We start from the raw sequence: 22,765 nt of genomic DNA, 5'->3' as shown, positions 1-22,765 counted from the left end.
CACGAGTCTGAAGGACTTTAGTATACTACATAATACACATTTAAACTGATATTAATACAGCAGTTGTGCCACAGTGGTGCCACTGCAGTGCATACTTGAAGGCGCCTTTAACCCGGCGAGGATGTGGTACAAATAGTATAAGTCGGGGATGTGGAGGGTCTTCATGACCCTGTATTTGATTTGTAGATTTTTGCCTACTAAGCGGTAATTTAAATTATATTTATCAAGAAACTTAAGAAATAGTTAGTAATTAAAGCATTTAAATTTAAACATTCACCAATAGCCATTAACATGTTTAGATAAATACAGCTATTCTAAAAGTCTAAAAAATAGTGAAATTTGCGTTATCTGGTAACAAAAAAGCAATTTCATCATACTTCATAATATTAATTAGTATTTTCTGGTAATCAATATCTTATTATTTAAATATTCATAATTTGTCTTCTAAGGTACAAATTAGGTCATTGTTAACAAAATAGAGCAATGTGGTTTTGGCAAAATTTCTTCATTTTTACGTTTGCACACGTCTATTTTCTTTCACCGGCTGCTGTCGATTGAATATTGGCGTGCAAAGGGGAGCATAGTTCAATTACTCCAGCTACTGAGACGTTCAACAGCACACGGCTACGGGATAAATGACTGTACACAAAAATATGAAGTGCGGGGTCAAATTGACCCCTCCACATCCTCGCCGGGTTAAATAAAATGTATCGTCACAAAAGTGTAATTTATGTTAATGACTTAAGACTATTTATAAGGGTAATACTAATTAGAGAAGTAATGTGACCATCAGAATGTTTTAAACTAGGTTATAAATGAACAAACAAACTGCTTGAAAGCACTACTATTTATTGATCTAAAATTCTAAATCCAATACAATTATAGAATGTTAAAAATTTCACGACATGCAGCAAATAAAGAATTTAAATTGATTACAGATTATTTTATTTCACACGTGCTTAATGACTTAAGACTATTTATAAGGGTAATACTAATTAAAGAAGTAATGTGACCATCACAATGTTTTAAACTAGGTTATAAATGAACAAACAAACTGCTTGAAAGCACTACTATTTATTGATCTAAAATTCTAAATCCAATACAATTTAATATTAAATGTTAAAAATTTCACGACATGCAGCAAATAAAGAATTTAAATTGATTACAAATTATTTTATTTCACACGTGCTTAAACAAATATTTTTTAAAGAAGAAGAAGATAAATCTTCTGGAAATGCGACCTGAAACAGAAAGCACATTTGTGATAGAAGAAAATACTGATTTATGTATAGGCAGGCCTGGCTCACTCCGCGCGGTACATCCGATAATTACCTACAGCGAAGCGCCCCGCCGGCGGGTATTATATCAGTCGAGTGTCACGCGGACTCACGCGCGCGCCCGTCAGGACGCTGTGGCGTGCGTTGTAGTGCCTAATTCTATGATCGAAGTATTATTTAAAAATGGACATAAAGAGAACTACCGGATTTATCTTTTTTTTCGCTTCCCTAAGATGCTGAAAGGTATTTGGCCATGTAGGTAATCAATAATTCTTAGGATAGTATAGGAACCTAACCTACCATGACTACTGCTCAGAATGCGTTCGTTCGTTTCAGCCAAATGACGTCCACTGCTGGACAAAGGCCTCTCCCAAGGTTTTCCATAATGAATGCGTACTTACATACATACGTGTCATGAGGTACGTACCTCATGACATATAAGTAGATTAATTATTTTTTTCACTAGACAGCAACCCTAACAGCGTAAGAAGAGTTCAGAGGCACGCGATAGAAAGAGACAAAACTTGTAGGTGAATAAAATTGTAGGTACGTAGTGCTGTGCGAGCTGAATTCCACTGTATCGCGTCGCAGCAAGACTCGCATTTATTTAAATCGTCTTGCGGAGTAATCCTTCTGTACCTGTACTATTACTTATTCTGTGGTATAGGTTTAGCGCAATAACTCGGTCAGTTCTGTACCAGAGGTATGGGAGCGGAACGGGATGGTGTTTTTGAATTGAAAAAAGTGTATTTTATGTAACGTTACTTAGTTTTTGTTTTATTTATTCCAAAACAATTGTTTAGATCAGCGGTTCCCGAATGGTGGTCCGCGGTACCCTGGGGTTCCGTGGAAAGGCCGCAAGGGTTCCGTAAAAAATATTATCCCACGTTTCGTGACCGGCGTTGTTCGCTCGCACCGACTTGTTTACGCACAAGGGAGAGGCAGGGCGTGCGGGCGGAGTAGTACGGGGGTTCCGCTAGGAAAAGTATAATCAATTAGGGTTCCTTGGAAAAAAAAAATTGGGAAACCCTGGTTTAGATAAGTAACAAAATACCTAGACATAGAAGAGCCTCACTTCCTGGTACAGGTATATTTTTTACCTAAAAGAAAGTTTGGTCAATATTTTAATTATTGTAAACCTTTTTATATTATGAAATAAATTATTTAAATTTATTTAAATTATTTGTTACGTCACGAAACACTCCCGTGCTTCTCCCATACCTCTGGCATTGATGAGTTAAGCGCTATAGTATGGGGAATTTAGGTACTACTACTAAAGCCCGGTCACCGAGCACGTAGAATTGCGTCCAATGACCCCAAGCTACCCATCCTTATCGCTCGCGCGTAATTATGTTGCTATCGCGCTCGCACACTCACTGCGGCCGCCCGTCGTACAGTCGCGACAGCAATAAAATTATAATCATACACGCGAGCGATAAGGATGGGCAGGCGAAATTCTACGTGCTCGGCAACCAGACTTATAAGCCAATAAATAACGACGACCGTTTTTGAACTTCACTGGCTGGTTTTAATGTATCCTCATATTTTTCAGTGTAAAAACTTCCACGATTGCGTCATTTCTCAGGGAAAGCGGGAATTTCTTTTCGACTCCGAGTAAATTAATAATTATGCCCGTTTTCAACATCAATCCCTAATTTTTAAGTGACCTCTATGAAAACAAAATTCGAAAATGGGCATTAGTCTAATAAAATAGTTCGCGCAGCGAGTTTAGGCGATATAAATAAACAAAGATTTGTTTTGTTTGGCCGCGCTGACGTGCGTAGTCTAACAAGCGCTTTCTGTCTCGCTTGCACACATTTGGCAAGAGCGAGATAGCTAGTGTATTTCATATTTGAATGTTTAAAGTATGTTCCTGTACATGAATAATTGAAAATATTAGGTCAGTATCAGATAGTACGAGAGCCCACGACCAAAACCATGTCTCATAGCAATACGGCAAAAACCCTATAAAATCGTTAGATTGTATGATTCTGAACCCGACTAGGTGTGTAGTAACGGTCGAAAGTGTAGCAACTGCGTGGGAGGCCATTTCTGCTGTGTCAAAAAAAAAAGACAGTCGGTATTATAGCAATACGTCTGATAGTGAAAATGTACATAGATTTTATAATTGTATTACGAAAAAGTTTGTTTTCAGACATTTTGCGCGTAGCATATAGCCTGAGCGCATTTTTGAAAATGTCAACAAATTTAGCCGACCTGTATCATAGCAATACGGATAAATTTTTTTTTCAACTTTTCGTATTGCTGCCATGATTACCAAAAACCTGTTTTCAGACACTTTAAGTGTATCAAAAAGTTGTATGATAGAGAAGGTGCTACACTTAATTTGTCTGATATAAATTTTTTGCACATGTGGACAACTTATTTTATCATGTCTAACAATTTTCAGACATATTGCTATGATACCGATCGGTAAAATTTGTTAACATTTTCAAAACGGTCTCAAAATTTAATGCGTTCACATTTCCGTCTGAAAATTGTTTTGTTCGCATCAAATAACCAAAATTTACTAATAAAAAAGATTTTCAGACGTATTGCTATGAGACATATTTTTTGTCTCATTTTTAATTTTTTTAAGCGATTTTACGGGTTTGCGCTACACCACTAACGTCTGAAAATAATGTTTCCGGTATCTCAGAACTATCTTTCAACTACAGTCTGCAAATCAGACATATTGCTATGATGCAGTTCGGTAAAATTCTTTGACAATTTTGAAAATTCGGTCAGATCAAACGCTACGCGGAAAATGTCTGATATTGGTATTTTCAAGTTCAGGATAATCGTATCTATCGATTTGATGCGGTTTTGTCCGTATTGCTATGAGACAAAAATTTTGGTCGTGGGCTCTCGTACTAAGAGTATCGTGTTCGCCTCAACTTTCGCTGCGCGACCTAACTTACCAAAAGAACACAACGGCTAAGTTGCACCACCTAACTTTAACGACAACCGGTATTTTTTGACGTTAATTAAAGTTAAAGTAAGATGGTGCAACCCAGCCTAAGAATATACAACATTTTGCTTACCTTCCTTATAATCCCATTATGTTTCACACATTTCAGTAGCAGTTGTTTTCCAATAGCATTTTGAGCTGTTAGCTTGCTGTCTATGGACCTCCAGATGTTACTGGCCGACTTTAGGACGTCCATGTTGCCGAAGATATAAAAACCTGACAAAGATAACAAAAGTTCAGAAGTAAAATTAACAAAACAAAAATAAATTAAAGGACTTCCTAGCAAAGCTTAGCAATATGTTATCTAAATATATGTATATGCAACTCAAAGGTGACTGACTGACTGACATAGTGATCTATCAACGCACAGCCCAAACCACTGGATCGGATTGCAATGAGGGCTATCGTTTTTATACTTAACAGTTGGCACCCCTGGCGATTGACAGGACCTTACTCTACAGTGGCGCCATCTTGATGAGTGCAAATGCGATAGTCCTCCTACCACTTTAGCGCTCACCAGTTGGTGCCACTGTCTTCGCTACTAGCAAGTGACAGGACCTTACTCTACAGTGACGCCAACTGGTGAGCGCTAAAACGATAGCCCTCATTGAAATAAACGCCGTTTTTGTCTCTAGATCACAGCGAATCATTTACACAGAAAGTGACAAAGTGAGCTATGCAGGTAGATGTAATGACGTAGGCATCCGATAAGAAAGAATTTTATGAAACTCCACCCCTGTGGGTAAAAAAGGATCCACGCGTACGAAGTCGCGGGTGGCCGCTAGTTTATTCATAAACCTCAAGTATTTTTTCTGTGGTATACATTGAGTAATTTGATATTTTGCAACGAAATTAAATACTTTGTTTCGCAGTAAAAGATTTTAGGTTTTTACAGCTAGTAAAGATAACATTAAATACCAATAAATCCATAAAATACATAGTGGTTAAACGAGATAAGCTTAAGCCACATTTTTATCATGTGTGTATACACGACACGTGAGAAGTAAAATGGTAATTAATTTTATACAAGAATTCCATTTTATACAAGAATCAAAAGGTCACGGAACATTCTTTCTATCTAATTCCAGAAAACGATCAAACTGATTTCCCATCCAACTGTCAACTGTCAAGATAATACTGAGTGGGTGACCTCTTTGGCAACATTTTTTTTCTCCGCCTCATTGTTTTTGTACTTTTTAGTTGTCAAATAAATATTTTTTCTTTCTTTCTTTCCATCCTATACCTCAGGGCTCAGACACTGAGTTAAGCGTTAGCCTATACATTATTGTTTTGAAAAGGTGTTAGCCATGCGTTTTTGCATGACAGGGCACGTCCAAAATTATCTACCTTCTTTAGCTCGTGACAACGCGACGCAAATTCTGTTGGGTGCTGCCAGAAAGCCAATCTTGCCTTCTTTGTTGCTTCTCACGAGCGACAATATGACTATCCTGTTCTCTTCACCTTGGTAGTTGTCCACTGCGGTTATTTTGACATCGCGCAGTTTGCTGTATTTTTTGCTGAGCTGAAAATAATATGATATGATTGGTTAAATTTTATGAAAAATTAAGATTGCACTAGCGATAACTTATGGTTCGGAAACGTGGCCTCTCACTATGGGCCTTATACAGAAGCTCAAAGTTGCACAGCGTGCTATGGAGAGGGCTATGCTTGGTGTTTCCTTGCGAGATCGAATCAGAAATGAGGAGATCCGTAAACGAACCAAAGTCGCTGACATAGCCCGACGGATTAGCAAGCTGAAGTGGCAATGGACAGGGCACATTGTACGCAGAACTGACGGCCGATGGGGCAGAAAGGTTCTGGAATGGAGGCCGCGTACCGGAAAACGCAGCGTGGGACGTCCACCTACAAGGTGGACCGACGACATCGTAAAGGTAGCAGGGAAGCGCTGGACGCAGGCCGCTACCAATCGATCAACATGGAAAGCATTGGGGGAGGCCTATGTTCAGCAGTGGACGTCCTATGGCTGAAATGATGATGATGATGAAGATTGCACTTGGCATGGGGCACACTGAAAACCAGCGCCGTGGCCTTCGTCACCGTGGGCCACGGCATATGCTGAGTGGGGTCCCGTTGCAGTGGGCATCTTGTTGGTGAATGGGTGGCACTGCTCAGTTTACTCTTGTTTTTATTTTTATTTTTTTCTTCCATTATTATGTGCCACTGTCATGTCTATGTAACTGCCTGTATTTTTGTGATGTCCATTGTCATAAATGTATCTTTCTTTTTTTCAAATAATAGCGTTCAACCAAACAAACAAACTCTTCAGCTTTATAATATCAGTAAGTATAGATGAGACGTCACTGTGTTAAGGGCATGTGCCCGTACGTAATCGTTGGATAGATAGGCCACGCCCCGTTTGTGTGTAAATCAAGAGTCAAAAGAAAACTTATTTGAACTTGCTAAAAATATTAATCACGATTGACTTAGACATAAGAATCACGTGTACGTTATACAGGGTGGAGTTTTGTAATGCCACCTGGAGGGAAAGTACTCTTAATACTGTAGATAGAAAAATTTATTCAAAGAAACCATTCCTTTGTTTTTTTAAATAAATAGAACTGCATTCAAAGACTTCCGATATTTTTTCGAAAATTCACTACCATACCATAAAATGTTCTGTAAATAATTAAAATAATGTAAGAATTTATGGCTTTCCTTTCATTTCATTTATCAAGTTTGTTAGAGAGATTTCATCCTTATACTTAACCCTAACGATCGATGCAATAAAAATACAGGGTGTAATTTTTAACAGATGTTAGTTGGTTCGATTCCTGTGTAATGCAAGCAAATTTTTGAAAATATTTGAATGCAGTTCCATTTATTTTCAAAAATAAAGGAATGTTTTCTTTGAGTAAAATTCTCTATCTACAGTATTGAGAGTACTTTCCCTCCAGGTGGCATTACAAAATTCCACCCTGTATAATATATTAAATAGTTAGTCGTGTACAGTAAATATTAACGACATATTGTTTTCATAGAAGGTTCGAAGTATTTATCCAGCTCATAGCAAGATATTTTTCGAGGCTTTGAATATTAAAAAGATGATTCCTGTTATTGCTCTATTCTTCTCTCACTTATGACAGAATGAGTAAAAGAGATGGATATAGGGAAAAATAGCAACATTTTGGATAAAGTTTTCAGCCTCCAAGTTTTTCGTATTCGACTCTATCTGACTCTCACTACATCTGGGATTACATTATGAGTGAGAGAGATAAACAGCATTAGCTAGTTTTACCTCTTTGAGCAAAGTCACTTGGCCATTATATGTGGAGAGTATGGTGATTTCAGAAGATTTGTACTTCATTCGACGCAAATAGTCCGCGAGGGCCAGGCTCCAGTTAGCTTCTAGTGTGTTCTTGTGACTCCAGCTATCTTCCGTGCCCTGAAAACGGGTGATACATTATAGAAGATAAGTGTTGGTCTTAGAAGACCAAATCACGCTAGACTTTATCATCAGACGTGCAGTGCATACCGATCTAGTGCATGATAATGAGGGCTATCGTTTTAGCGCTCACCAGTTAGCGCCACTGTAGAGTAAGGTCCTGTTACTTGCTAGTAGCGAAGACAGTGGCATGTGGCACCAACTTGTGAGCGCTAAAGTGGTAGGAGGACTATCGCATTTGCACTCATCAAGATGGCGCCACTGTAGAGTGAGGTCCTGTCAATCGCCAGGGGTGCCAACAGTTAAGTATAAAAACGATAGCCCTCATTAGGCTTTGGGCGCACGGGTGACTTTTTATTACCGTGACAGTATATATTTTGCTTTCACACTTAAAGAGAAAAAGAGAGAACGTAGTACTAATTCTTATATATGGAAAGAAATAAGGTGTCACGGTGACAAAACTCACCCGTGGCGCGCGCCGTAAAGAATAAATCTTTATTGTGCAAAATTTAATAAAAAGGCATAAATGCATTATGTGTGCAGCTGCACAAAACGCGTCTCAGGAACGAAGTATAATTAAAAAAGAAGACAAAAAAAATATTTACGTACATCAGAATCCTCCAAGACATCATGCGTTAGGAAAAACAAGTTCTTTCCCATGCCTCTAACATCTGGATACTGGACCACACTAGGGTGACTTTCCAGGCTTTCGTATATTGTCGGGACCAGTAGCCCAACAAATTCAGGTCTCATTCTGCGCTGCACGGACAGAGCCCGTGCGTGCACCCTATTGCGTATCATGCGTTCGAAGAGAGATATATCCAAGTTGAAGTCTTTTGCCAGTTCGAAGTGCGATGCGCTTGGTCTCAGTTGCTTGTGGTCACCTGTTGAATGAAAAAATAAGTATGAAAATGTGTTTTTTCTAGTATACAGGGTGTTAGGTAAATGGGTATATGAGCCGACACTAGCCCATGTTAACATGGTCATATAAATGGTATGGTGAAGTCAGAAATCTGATATCATCAATTTTTGTTTTATGTTCTAAATATGCCAAATTACATAAAATATGATACCAAATAGTTCTGGGATAGGAGGCAAATAGGAGGAGCAGACGAATCACCTGAAAGTGAAGTGATTACCGCCCATAGACACCCGCAGCCCTGAGGGAGTTACAGGTGCGTTGCCGTCAATTAAGGTATAAGTACGCTCTTCTTGAAAGATTTTAGGTTGTATTCATATAGGTCCGGAAATACCGCAGACGACAATTCATTCCTCAGTTTGTTTGTGTGGGACAGGAAATATGAACATAGAATAGAATGAATGAATTGAGAATGTTACTAGGTATGCAAAATCACTTGAAACCTATGTTACAGTTAAGCTTTTACATTTACAAATACATTAGTTTTTATTTCGTTCAAAAATACCCAGTAGTTATGATTTTATAGGCATTCAAAGTTCGTTTAAATATTGAGTCCCGCCGACGGTCACGTGACCCCGCGTGACGTACATTCACAGTGTCCGCTCACTAGAAAACGGATATAAACATACTTAAATATTTTTTTTTTGTAAATACAAACTTATCATACATATTAACACCCAGACCCATCACAGAAATTAAAATTGAACCAAACCCAAACTTGATGCGATTGTGTCGTTTTATTGCGAATTACCTTCCAGCTTCATCATTAGACCCTGATTACTATATAGAATTAAAATACTCATCAATACAAAACGAACGAGCCCAAACTCGATGCATTTTAGTCGTTTTATTATAGAGTACCTATGGCCACCTTCTAGCTCCATCATCAGATCAGCTCCATGTCATCATAATATTGCATGGTCATCCAAATCGCATGTGTTTGCGAAATTTCAGCTTAATTGGTTGCCTGGAAGTGGGTCTTAATTCAGCTTGCATGATTCCACCCATACAAATATGAGCCAGTCACTGTAATATGACGTCACGCGCATAAAATGGCGGGCCGGCCGCCGCCCGCACTTTTAAAATTCAATATCTTGGAAACTAATTGACGTATCGAAATAATTCTTTCACGTGTATTTTTTATTTTTAACAGAGAATACAGAAAGCTAAAAAACAAAATTAGTGAACATTCTTCATTATTTAACTTTTTAATCTCAACTATAAGAACACGACCCTCTCTTATTCACCAGAGGCAAATGGAGGTTTTGGCCCACTATACATGCTCTGTCTAGACGGTTTGAGGATACAAGCAATATAAAATAACACTCCTTCTGGCGCAGTCGGGCACAAAGTACTAAAGTCTTATATTATGTCTGTCAAAAGGCCAAAATATTTATTAGACGGACGTCTTAACGAACTCGCAGACCGTAGTTACTTAGGACACATAAGACTTTATTAAATTAATAAATAGTATGTACCTACAGTCTAGTCATCAGGAGGGCCTTTCGCCCCTTTACCTTTTATCTTACACTAGCTGACCCGGCGAACTTTGTTCCGCCTTAATGGCAATAAATAACGGGATAAAAAGTATCCTATGTCCTTCTCCTGGCTCTAAACTACCTCCCTGACAATTTTCAGCTAAATCAGTTCAGCCGTTCTTGAGTTATAAGTGGAGTAACTAACACGACTTTCTTTTATATAATAGATTTATGATATGAGGGGTGAAACTTACGGGGCGAACGGGTCAGAGACCGAGTTCCACCCAGCCTTATTCATTTCTGTAATCGTTCATTCGTATCAGCCGAAAGACGTCTACTGCTGGACAAAGGCCTCCCCCAAGGATTTCCACAAAGACCGGTCCTGCGCCGCTCGCATCCAGGCACTTCCCGCGACCTTCACCAGATCGTCGGTCCACCTAGTCGGAGGCCTGCCCACGCTACGTCTTCTGGCTCTCATTAGCATTTCTGTAATACATTTTTACTTTTATGTCCATACTAGCTTTCCGCCCGCGGCTTCGCCCGCGTGGAATTTTGTCTGTCACAGAAAAACTTTATCGCGCGCGTCCCTGTTTCAAAAACCGGGATAAAAACTATCCTATGTTCTTTCCCGGGACTCAAACTATCTCTATGCCAAATTTCATCAAAATCGGTTGCGAGGTTTAAGCGGGAAAGCGTAACAGACAGACAGACAGAGTTACTTTCGCATTTATAATATTAGTTGGGATAGTTGGGATGTATGAGTCACCTGACAAAGACATTTTTTTTGTTATAGTTGGTGTGCTGTACTATACAAAAACATATTGTTTTTACCCGACTGCGCTAGAAGGATGGTTTTACGTCAATACCGGTCACAGTTTTTTGACATCACGGTCCTCGTACTTTGAACCAACAAAGGATATTGATACTTTCTATGACGGTGGATGAAGTCATTCATATCTTTGACAATAAACAGTAAAAAACATAACATTACAAAGTTCTCTGCAGTATAAAAACAAAGTCAAAGAAGGACAACGAACTTCCTGTTTTGGATTTTGAACTGTTTATTACGCCCGTATCACAGTGCGGGTGGATGCACGCACAGGGTGACACACGGATCAATCACAGAGCTCTATTCAACGCTGTGCGTTCGATTTGCTGCTTCACTAAGCAAGCATCGTTTCGAAATACGGGCGTCTAGAAGAAGATGGACAATGTCAATAAAATAATACATGCTATATTTTTATTCAAGAATATTTACTTTGCAACCATTACCAGGCCTGTTCATCTCCGCGAGTTTACATCGAAAACAAAACACGCACGATGGCCCACCTACAGGATACTATTCGACAAGGCCTCACATACGAGCGAACATTGACTCACCGCACGCGTATTCTTGTGTATGATGGAAGAAAATAAAGAAAATGGTGTACTAAATACTGTTACTTTGCAGTATTTAACTGCCTAAATAATAATAAAAACAAACACTGACACAAATGTACTTTTTTAAGTTGCTCAAGACACTGAGAGGTAAATAAGTAGTTAATATTATTCATGATAATTCATGCTAAATCATTTATTTCCTCCGGCATTTTCCGCAGTTTGGCACCTCACGTCACATCATTTTACCGAAGTCAGCCCTATAGCTTCGGCGCAGTGCCGATCACTGACGTTTGTCAACAAAATGGTGCTTGGCTCTTGAGACAGGCTAAATTACACCATATTGTTAATAAATGACATTGAGCATACATTTTTTTAAATACCTTCGCGAAGTTAAACTTCTGTACGTAGTACTTATTATTATTCTGTGCCATTACTTCGATTTTATTTCAGCGATTATTAGCAACTTTCAACTTCGTCTGAAGAATTGGCCGAAACTACAAGTTGGATGGAACTTGTGTTATGTGGAGTTATTTTAGTGAAATTTTTTTGAATGTCAAATGAGTTTGCGACCTGATGACGTTATAGTCCCCTTTGCCGAACAAAATCTATGTAAAACCAAGTTCAGACAGCTCTTATGAGCTATTATTATTATAAATAATCATTATCATTATTTTTATAAATAACGTGAAATGACTAAGAGTGTCCAACTGTGTCTATTTCAAGACAAATACTAACTATCATTAACTTGTCCTAGTTCTTTTTTTAAAGATTATTAGTACATAAGTACTAATTACTAATAATCCCGTTAGCTAGGCTCCTCTTACTAAGCTAAATTTATGCTTGTATCACGAGTGAGCTTACCACAATAGTCCTGCTAAAGCCTGGTCCGTGAGCACGTAGAATCCCGTCCAATGACCCCAAGCTACCCATCCTTATCGCTGGCGCGTAATTATGTTGCTGTCGCGCTCGCAGTCGCGACAGCAATATAATTACGCGCATGTCTAATGGTGGCGTCCATCACAAGTCGTCCAGTCCGACCCCTTCACCGTTCGGCTATCGTAGATTTTTGTTCATTTACTGTTGTGTTACTTACCGATGAGTATGAGGTGCTCGCAGTGATCGGTCAACGAGGCTACTATATGTGCCTCTAACACTTCGGCGGCTTCTTCCACGATTACTGTAAACAAACATTTCATTTTTAATTTTTATATGACCCATAAAAGTTGGGCGAGCTGATCGATTTCAAAAGGATTAAATTAGGTAACTTATTACCTTATTATTAGTATTTCTTAAAATATCATTGCTTATACCCCACGCACTTAATAACATACTCCCAATTGTCAGCCGTTTGGTGTAGTGGTTCTGAACGGACTACTATGCCGAGAGGTCCCGGGTTCGATTCCCGGCCGGGCAGAAATTGAAATGATGAATTTTAATTTCTGTGGCGGGGCTGGGTGTGACTATGTATAATATTTATGTATTTAAAAAAAAAGTATATAAGTAGTATATCCGTTAAGCTAGCACCCATAACACAAGCATTAAGTTGCTTACTTTGGGGCTAGCTGGCGCTGTGTGAAATTGTCCAAAGATTTATTATTATTTATTATTATTAATATCTTGAGGAGTTTTACTCAAACCGAGTAATTCTTACATCTTATGGAGTAATTCCTTAAGCGTTTTTAATTAATTTTTCGCCNTTATTATTTATTATTATTAATATCTTGAGGAGTTTTACTCAAACCGAGTAATTCTTACATCTTATGGAGTAATTCCTTAAGCGTTTTTAATTAATTTTTCGCCGCGAGCTGGTAGCGAGGCGAGGCGTTTACTTTACGGTGCAGATAAGTGTACGTTTCAGTACGGAGTTTCATACAAAGAATACTGACCGCCTCTACTTACTACGTATCTACTTAGACACGGTTACGACTTACAATCCATATAAGTGTGCAGTGTGTTTAGTCCTTTAATTATGATAAACTAAAGCTCCAGATAATAGGGAAGATGACTGAGTAATGAAATCGAAATTCTATTTAGTCCGTCAGACAGATAAATTAGAAAATATTAGACTCATATTTTTTTCATAATCGAATAATACAGTATTATATTGAGTAAAAATTCTACTCAAGCGTGACGTATCGCGCCATTTCAACTCGATGTAGCACTGTTATTATTTAATTGTGAAAGAAAATAAAAATATGAGTCCAATATTTTCTAATTATCTGTCTGACGGACAAATAATTGAAATTTTGTCATCTATTGTCTGTTCCGGGAGCACGTAGAATTTTGTCCAATGACCCCAAGCTACCCATCCTTATTGCTCGCGCGTAATTATATTGCTGTCGCGACTGTGGGACGGGCGCCCGCAGTGAGTGTGCGAGCGCGACAGCAACATAATTACGCGCGAGCGATAAGGATGGGTAGCTTGGGGTCATTGGACAAAATTCTACGTGCTCCCGGAACAGACTATAGCCTATTTAGAATCTAGATTATAGTTACCTATAGGCGACTTCAAGGATCTCAAGAGGCCGTGCCGCCTGGCAGCAGTGGTGGTGGTGACTCCCACCACGCGCACAGTTCTAAGGACCTCGGCGTCAATCAGGGTTGCCACTTCATTCAATTCCGAGCTGCATTTCTCGTGTTGTTCCTGTAGAAAATCGTAGACATTACACTCTATAGTCTTTTTCACGTAAGATGATCCGTATGACACTTCAAGGTTATCCATATTACGCATACTACATATGCAGAATATTTTTGAAAAAATGTTTGTATTTTATTAGCAATATAATAAAAAAAAATTATCTACTTGTCTTGAAATATATAGTAAAATCTGAGTCTATTGATTATATTTTAATTGAATACGATGTAAAATTATTTTTTATTTAATGTACGCAATGTGTGAAACGGAATAGATTTAGTGCTGAGGTATTTCTTGTTTAATAAAATCGATTATTTCCGCGGTTCATTAATCGATTGCAGTGAATACTTACTTAGTTACTAAAAACATCACAAAAATCAACTATATTTTTCGATTATTGACTTTAATAAACGCATTGAAAATAAATTTATAGTTTTTAATTTAAAGAAACAGAACCAGTACTTTTTAGGAATCGTTTTTTTGAACACGAACCATGAAATTTGAATATTATCAATAAAAAATTGTTACAATAATATTAGTAATTAAAAAAAACATGTTTTTTGTTAAATAACACCTATACAAAATATTTCTCTAAAAGTAGGTTTCACTACCTCTTCGAATAAAATCGATAGATAAATCGCTATGGTTTAGTTATGTGACATCTCTAAATCTTTCAAACTCGAAACGTCATACGGATCATCTTAGGTGAAAAAGACTATAGGTAGTATAGCGCTTAACAGTCCATGTCTGAGGTATGGAAGCGGCTTTGGAGGGTGACATTGAAATATTATGACGTAACACAGCATATAAATCCTAAGATCTGAAGTCACGCTGACGTTTGACCGTCACAAAAACACGCTGCTGTGCCACTCATAGAGATGTGCCGAGTCAGACTGACTCGAGTACTCGAGACTCGAATACCTAGCAGGTACTCACGTACTCGAGTATGTAAAATTCTGTATTCTGTACCTCTAGTAGTAGTAGTGTCATCGAAAAATTTTGTATGAAAAATTAAACAGCGCCCCCTATATTATAGCCGCCTTAGGGGGCGCTGTTTAATTTTTCATACAAAATTTTTCGATGACACTTTGAATACGCAACGAAACGAACTCGAAAGTTTTTCCTACTAGAGGTACAGATCCACAAAACTCGAATACAGTACCTCTAGTACGAAAAACTTTCGAGTTCGTTTCGTTTGCGTATTCAAAGTGTCATCGAAAAATTTTGTATNTACACTCTAAAAGTACGGCCAACGAGAAGCGATACCAAATGTAAACAAACCCAATGTCATGGTCATTTGGAATAGCAGAGGTGCATCACTTTTTAATAGTTAGATTACATATTTTTGTAGACAATATAGTTTTAAAAAATATCTGTCAAACCATAAAAATAGATGTTATATCGAATTTTGTTTTTGTTATAATTTGAATTATTGTATAATGTACATTGAAATTAAATAACAAGAATAATAATAAAATTTCTGCCTCACAATGTGCCCGGTCGGTGTATGGCAACAGGCCTACCCCTTTTTCATAGATACTTAAATATATCGGAATAATAAAATAAGAACCGACAAGTAACAGATTCGCCCTCGTGATGTGCAACAACTATGTATACTATAAAATGGATGTCCGAATGTTGACAAACAAACCGTTCTAACTTTGACATATTTTGGCGGGAGAACGAGACATTACGACAAATACACAAGATGGGAAGAGAGAATAGATTGTCAATTCGGCACTGGAGGGTGACATTGATATATTATGACGTAACAGAGCATATAAATCCGAAGATCTGAAGTCACGCTGACGTTTGACCGTCACAAAAACACGCTCCTGTGCCACTCATAGAGATGTGCCGAGTCAGACTGACTCGAGTACTCGAGACTCGAATACCTGGCAGGTACTCACGTACTCGAGTATGTAAAATTCTGTATTCTGTACCTCTAGTAGTAGTAGTGTCATCGAAAAATTTTGTATGAAAAATTAAACAGCGCCCCCTATATTATAGCCGCCCTAGGGGGCGCTGTTTAATTCGCGTATTCAAAGTGTCATCGAAAAATTTTGTATGAAAAATTAAACAGCGCCCCCTAGGGCGGCTATAATATAGGGGGCGCTGTTTAATTTTTCATACAAAATTTTTCGATGACACTTTGAATACGCAACGAAACGAACTCGAAAGTTTTTCGTACTAGAGGTACAGATTTCGAGTACTCACGGTATTCGAATACTAAGTCGTATACTTTAATAGCAACCTTCGACTGTACGCCGTGCTTACAGTCGAATTTTGTATGCCCATTCCACTTTAAAGAGCATTGTGTGTGTCGGTTATCAGTTAAATCTATCTATACTTCTTATAATAAATCTGTAGAGAGGTCAATTCTGTACATGAAATATATTTTCAAAATAACTATCAGGGGGTGATTAGTGATCGATACTGATGCCAAAAATGCAATCAGTAAAATTTTTGTCTGTCTGTCTGTCTGTATGTTCCTTATAGAAACAAAAACTACTCGACGGATTTTAACGAAACTTGGTACAATTATTCTTCATACTCCTGGGCAGGTTATAGTATACTTAGGAATTCCCACGGAAACGGGAATTAGCGGGAAAATCCTTTTGTATGAAAAATCTAAACCACTTAAGTTAGACCCTTGAAATTTGGCATGCAGGTACCTTAGTAAACTTAAAGCTTAGTTACAACAGGATATTGCAAAATTCCCACGGGAACGGGAGTTAGCGGGAAAAAACATTTGTATGAAAAAATCTTAACCGCGTAAGACAGATGAAGGGGGTAAAACGGGATCCTCGCGTACGAAGTTGCGGGCGGCCGCTAGTTGTGGAATATAAGTGTTAAATTTTAGTATTTTTTTAACCACTTACTTTGTGATAGGATGGGTCCGAAGAAAAAATAACCGAAGTATGCAACTTTTACATATACTTCCCTATCGTTTATACATGATTTGTGATGAAATATTAGAAATTGTCGTCAAAAGCAAACTACAAGTTCAATTCAAAAAGTAGGTACTCTAGTCCACTGAAGTATTTGAATACTCGTACCAGTACTCGAATACTTGCCCGAGTCTTCCGACTCGAGTCCTAACTGGATTCTTTTTTTAACGAATACCAAAAAATTAGAATACCAAAAATAGCCGACTCGGCACATCACTAGGGCCACGCCTTAGGTACTGAATTCAGTCCAATAATAAATAATAAATCTACTTACCAGTAAGTTATTCATTCTTTTCAATAGGCGATTTTTGATACACATCGCTATTTTGTAGTAAAAGCACCATCTTTGATCCTGTGTTAAGTCTTTCAGGTCTGCAACTTTTTCGGGGTTTTCAAGCTTGTCAGTTTCTGCCAGTGTCTTCATGTATTTCTGGAAGTAGTTGAGTTAATTTATAGGTCGCGCAACGAGAGTTGAGGCCATCAACACAAACAAACATTTGTATTTGGACAAGTGCTTTCTGTCTCGCTTGCATTTAACAAGAGTGTGGTGGCTAGTGTATTCGATATTTAAACTTGAATGTTTAATGTGTTCTTTATGTTCTGTATTCAAACACGTCTCAACTTTCGTTGAGCGATCTATAAAATATATTGGCAATCCAAAGTAGATTATATCATAAGTATTTATTTGAACGATAGGTTGAATATGACTTGGAACAATTTGTTCGTTCGCTTCAGCCAAATGACGTCCACTGCTGGCACAAAACACATGGATGAGGGCAGCAGTGGTAGTGGAAATCCTTGGGAGAGGTCTTTATCCAGCAGTGGACGTCATTTGGAACAAATACAAAACAAAAATTAATGCAGAGTTTGAGTAGTTTTCAGTGACTTACTTTGAAACAACTCAGCCTTTTCCTCATTCTGTTTATGTTCGATTGTATCTTTCTTTCAGCACTGTCACTTTTGTCTATCATAGTGGCTGTTAGATCTTGCACAAATTTTTTATTGTCCGCTAATACATCCATTTCATCTATAGCCCACTGTTCCGAAAAACACCCCTCTACTTCAATATCGTCTTCTTCATCTTTCTTTTTACATTCCACCTTTTTATCTTGCTCATCATCCTCCCCATCATCTACCATATCCTCCTCTGTGAGATCGTCAAATAACCAACTCAATACTGGATCTTCATACGGATCCAAAAGCTCTAATTTATATCTTTTATCATCAATGTACAGATATCGTCTAATAGTGTTGTAACTCAATATGCTTTTTTCACACAACTCAATCTTACTTTGCAACTTTGTCATCTTGTTAAATATTTTTTCCAATTCAGATCTTTTGCTACCGTAAAGGTGCGAATATTTCGATATTAATTTCCCCCTCAAGTTGTATAGACTGTATGGTTCGAGATTCTTATTCTTACTTTGGCTGCCAAGTCTGACAATGCTGTTTGTGATACCCAGTAAAATACCTTCGAGGAATTGATCTAGGGCGTGATTGGTGTAGCATATGATGAGCATCGGCGTGCCTTCAAGGGACATATTTCTGAGAAGCGTTGAAGCAATTTTGACCCCTATGAATGTTTTGCCTGTACCTGGGGGCCCTTGAATCACTGCGAATTCTCTGGTTAGGGCAAATTTGTAGGCTTCCATTTGCGAGTCGTCTAGGGCAAAGGCTTTGCTTGGCGGCCATTGGTCTGTATCTAAGACTGGGAATGATAGTTCTTCTGATTTAGGATCTGTAATGCTGTATGTGGTGTCAGATGATAAGTAAGCTGGTGGTTTGGTTTCAGTCTGTAAATAAAAAAGTTATTTTTAATTAGATACACATTTAATGTTTATAATTTTCACCTAATGCTCAATGTAAAAGTGTGAAAATCACACTTTTAGGGCCTCCGCTAAAACTAACGCGGATGGAATACAGACCGTATGGAAAAATATTATGAACCTTATGCGCAGGTTGGCCAACTTGGCACGACGTTCATTTTCATGCAATAATAGGCGGGTGGACGCCAACTGTGTGTCGTTTTATTTACCTGAACATCTACAATATATCGTTTCATGGGCAGATCATCGAAACTCTGTAGCACCTTCAGCACTCTATGGTAAGGCTCAAAAAATACTTCACTCTCCACCATCAGGTACTGTTTAAGTAGTGCCCTCTTCGAAAGTGGCTCTTGAAATGAGGCGGCTACCTGTAATGAATTTATATATTTAAACATTCAAAATTACCTTTTTCAGATACATTATAACAGTACATTAAGTCTTTATTGGCAGTCTTCTAAAGCAGTGTTTTTCAACCTGTGGGTCGCGACCCCCCGGGGGTCGCCAAGCCTCTATAGGGGGGTCGCGAGGGGTCGTAAAAACTACCTCAGTAAAAAATAGTAAAAGAAATCTATTCTAAAACATACTTCAATCTTCTTACATAGTGTAAAAATCTAAGTTATTTAAGCAAAATCTCATGGAAGTTCATAATTATAAGTCTACAATAATTTACATTTTTGTGGTGTACTTACATATCCATCCTTAAGCAACTCTAAGCTGGAGTCCAGTACAGTAGCGCACATAATTGTCTCAAAGTTATCACATGTAAAGATGAGTAACGAGCCAAACATCAATTGCTTATTGTATGAATATTTCTTCTTGTCAACGTTTCCGTTATCCAAACGTTCTTTCCACGCTAAGTCAACTAGGTGGCCCACTTTGTTGTTACTGACATATGTACGGAGGAATCGGACTTTAGGGTATACTCTACAATGTAGAAAAATATAATTATGATAACAAATACTATTATTAATGTATTGTGTTTTATCTGTTCTTAGATTAAGATATATCTTGTTTAGGTGGAAAATGCCTGAGTTCTTTCCCATTACTAACTACATATTTGAACAAAAATAAAGATCTAATAAAGATCTAAAAACATTATACAATCATTAAGTATAAAGTACCATAAAAAGTTACCTGATATTTTCAAATCTTCTTTTGGTGGGATTTTCCAGGTATTTACCTGCAGAAATGCACATTTTAATTATGTCAAAAATAAAATAAAACAGTAAAAATATAAGAAAAAACACTTTACTAACATATTCCATCTCTTAAAGGCCCAAAGCAGTCTTCTCGTAGTAATTTGAACTGTAAATCCAGGTAATGTTTAACGCTAGGGTATGCTCCGTTGATAATGTTCGGCTTGATTTCAATTTTGGAATTCTCACACAAATCCTCTGTACTCGGGAACACGGAGAGATTTTTGTAGCTTGTAGGATCTTTATCTTCATTTTCCATTGTTTGCTTTGTTGGTTGATCCTCTTCTGTTTTTTCCTGTAATAAAATAAAAATCTGTGGGTACATAAACATAAAAAACTTGTAGGTAGGTAATTCAATAAAAATGTTATTAAAATTAAAGCGATTTAGAAATTTCATACTGATAAAACAAAATCAAAAATTTGTTTATTTGTGTATACTACTTATTATTGGTTCTTCTCAAAACACTAACTACCTACTTAATACTTCATGGCTAATACATAAGCATAATCTTTACAACACTACAAAAACCAATAACATTGTATGTATTTTAATTTTTTTGTACTGTTTACTCAAATTAATAAAACAATACCTACGTAAGAACTATTTGTGAAAACTCTTTTGGCAAATGTGAAGTCTATTGATAACTCTTATGTATGTGTGTTAAAGAATGCTATTTGTTTTCATTACAATAAAATAAAAAACATACCTCACTAGTTAAGTCCAATATTTTGGATAGCAACTGATGGATTCTAACAAAAAAATCTTCACTGAATGTCTCCGTATGCTCTTCTTTCACTCCAAGAGCACTGCTCTCAGTGACGTCCAGTAACTCACACAATTGATTTAAAAATTCTGGGGTATTCTCACCATATTTCACAATACCCTCACATAAAGACACAACATTATTGTAAAATGTATTCACGTCATCCCACAGCTGGAAGTTCATCTTTTTCTCACTTATTCTAACTTGAGGTAGATTAATCAGGTACTCTTTTAATAAATTAAGAAACGAAGACGTCTCAAATTTAGTCTTCAGCAGTGTAGCTATTTTGGATTTCTCGCCAGGCTCTAGAGTGTTGTAAATCTGAGCTAACACTTTCACTATCAGCACAATAAAGTCTCCTTTTAGGTCGCCATCAAAAAGATTCCAGAATCCTGGTCTGTGTGCTACTTCCAGTGTCAACAAAGGCGGCTGTAGTAACGAAATGTCTAGCAGTCGTTTGAAGCCTATAGGCTTTTTCTCAGTGTGTGTGGGGTTTTCAGGCTGAGGTTTCGTCTCTGGTGCATCTTCGTCTGCAAACGAATCCGTTGCAGCATTGCTTGACCTAGTTCCCTCAATCAAAGTACCATCAAACCAATCTATGCGTAGCGTACTTTGCTTTGGTTCACTCATGGTGTTCACTTCGCACAGTTGTCGTTACTTTAAAGGCTCTTTTGTATTGTTTTTGGACAAATGAAGCAATAAAAACAGTAAACCATTGGAAAGAAAAGAGCCAACTGTTTATAAATATTTTACTTTGCGTTTCATTCACACCACACACAGTTTGTTGACCTAAATTTTGACTGGGGGGCTGGGGGGCGGGGGCGTCATAGAGTACGGGGGCGTTTGGCGGAAAATAGCGCTAACTAGCGCCATATAGGTAACTAGCGCTAGCAAGTTATAGTAAAATGGCGTCCTTTTATGTTCTAGTAAGCATAGAGAAAAAGTAAGTTCCAAAATACTGGACTGTCCTGTCGATGACATTGACAGTGGGGCGCCACCGTCAATACCGGATCGCTGGTTCAGATTTTTGCCATGTTGGAAACCATATAGTTGAACGATGGTAGCGCCCCCCTGTCATTGAGTTTGGCGGGACAGTTCAGCGTGGGTCATCTATAGTTCCGAAATAATAAGTCAAAAACATGCTAAAGTTTTCGGTGGTTGCCATAGTAATCTCCATTTTGCTAGGAATGCTCATTATCGGCTGGTGATTTGCTGGTGATAGGCTGAACGCAGCCTTTTTTTTACGCTTTTTTTGTGTTTGCTTTCTTTTGCCACAAACATGCTGAGGCCACGAATATGGATGCTTTCCACTGTTTGCTGTTTGCTTCAGTTTTGTAGGACACAACAAAGGCAGTCAAATTTTTAGTTTTAATTTTTTTAACTATTCCTAAATAAGTAATTTATTATTAGACGTTTTATTTAATGATTTAATAATGATGATGTGATACCTCCCTTTTTTCGTTAGGTTTCAGTAAAGAAAAATATTTATTATCATAAAATATTTCATTTTTCTGTTACATCCATAGTTACATAATGCGCCTTCACGAACACTTATTAGTTAATATTAATCCACCATTATTATAGATTAATTTCAGCTAAACACTTTTAGAAAGTAAAATAAATCTCCTGAACATAATTTCCCGCCAAGAAGCTTATGACAATCAACATGACACGCCGCCAACTTTCGAAAACGGAGGAGGAATGCCTAGACCACGGTAATACTATCTATACAGTATTCCAACTCGGCCATATTTTTGAAATAAATGTCAACAGCCGAGCGGTACGTCACCCTATGACAACATGCGATAGGGTTGCCCACCTGCAGACCCTATTTTCACTACATCTGCCTATTTAGAATTTTTATCTAGTTTTGAGTGTATTTTGTGATTGTAATTTTTTATTTTATTTTGACAAACAAAATACTTTGTGAATGAAATAGGATAAAAATGCATGTTGTCTTGTTAT

General features: G+C 37.6%; 1 protein-coding gene across 1 annotated transcript; it reads right to left on the bottom strand.

Annotated features, from left to right (window-relative positions):
- Positions 1-808: 808 nt before the first annotated feature.
- Positions 809-21,595, bottom strand: LOC114364431 (NFX1-type zinc finger-containing protein 1). The gene is made up of 14 exons (XM_028320602.1): positions 20,744-21,595; positions 20,097-20,331; positions 19,975-20,020; positions 19,530-19,764; positions 19,050-19,208; positions 17,905-18,807; positions 17,289-17,444; positions 13,925-14,072; positions 12,522-12,605; positions 8,261-8,535; positions 7,505-7,651; positions 5,596-5,770; positions 4,322-4,464; positions 809-1,241 (listed from the first exon to the last, which is right to left on the bottom strand). The coding sequence occupies exons 1-14, from the start codon at positions 21,428-21,430 to the stop codon at positions 1,170-1,172; spliced, it is 3,465 nt and encodes a 1,154-aa protein (XP_028176403.1). The 5' UTR covers positions 21,431-21,595; the 3' UTR covers positions 809-1,169.
- Positions 21,596-22,765: the final 1,170 nt, after the last annotated feature.

This window comes from Ostrinia furnacalis, unplaced genomic scaffold (genome assembly GCF_004193835.3).
Source record: "Ostrinia furnacalis isolate ACB-3 unplaced genomic scaffold, ASM419383v2 OfSCF0419, whole genome shotgun sequence".
NCBI classification, from domain to species: Eukaryota; Metazoa; Arthropoda; class Insecta; order Lepidoptera; family Crambidae; genus Ostrinia; species Ostrinia furnacalis.
The sequence above is the reverse complement of the archived record's forward strand: the minus strand, read 5'-3'. Positions and strand labels throughout refer to the sequence as shown.

Bases quoted from the DNA above. Each gene is read 5' to 3' on its own strand.
- LOC114364431 (XM_028320602.1), bottom strand. From the start codon at position 21,430: ATGAGTGAACCAAAGCAAAGTACGCTACGCATAGATTGGTTTGATGGT. The intron at 5,771-7,504 runs GTAAAACTAGCT...TATTATTTTCAG, and splicing joins AAGTGACTTTGCTCAAAGAG to CTCAGCAAAAAATACAGCAA. The intron at 4,465-5,595 runs GTAGATAATTTT...TATCTTTGTCAG, and splicing joins GTTGTCACGAGCTAAAGAAG to GTTTTTATATCTTCGGCAAC.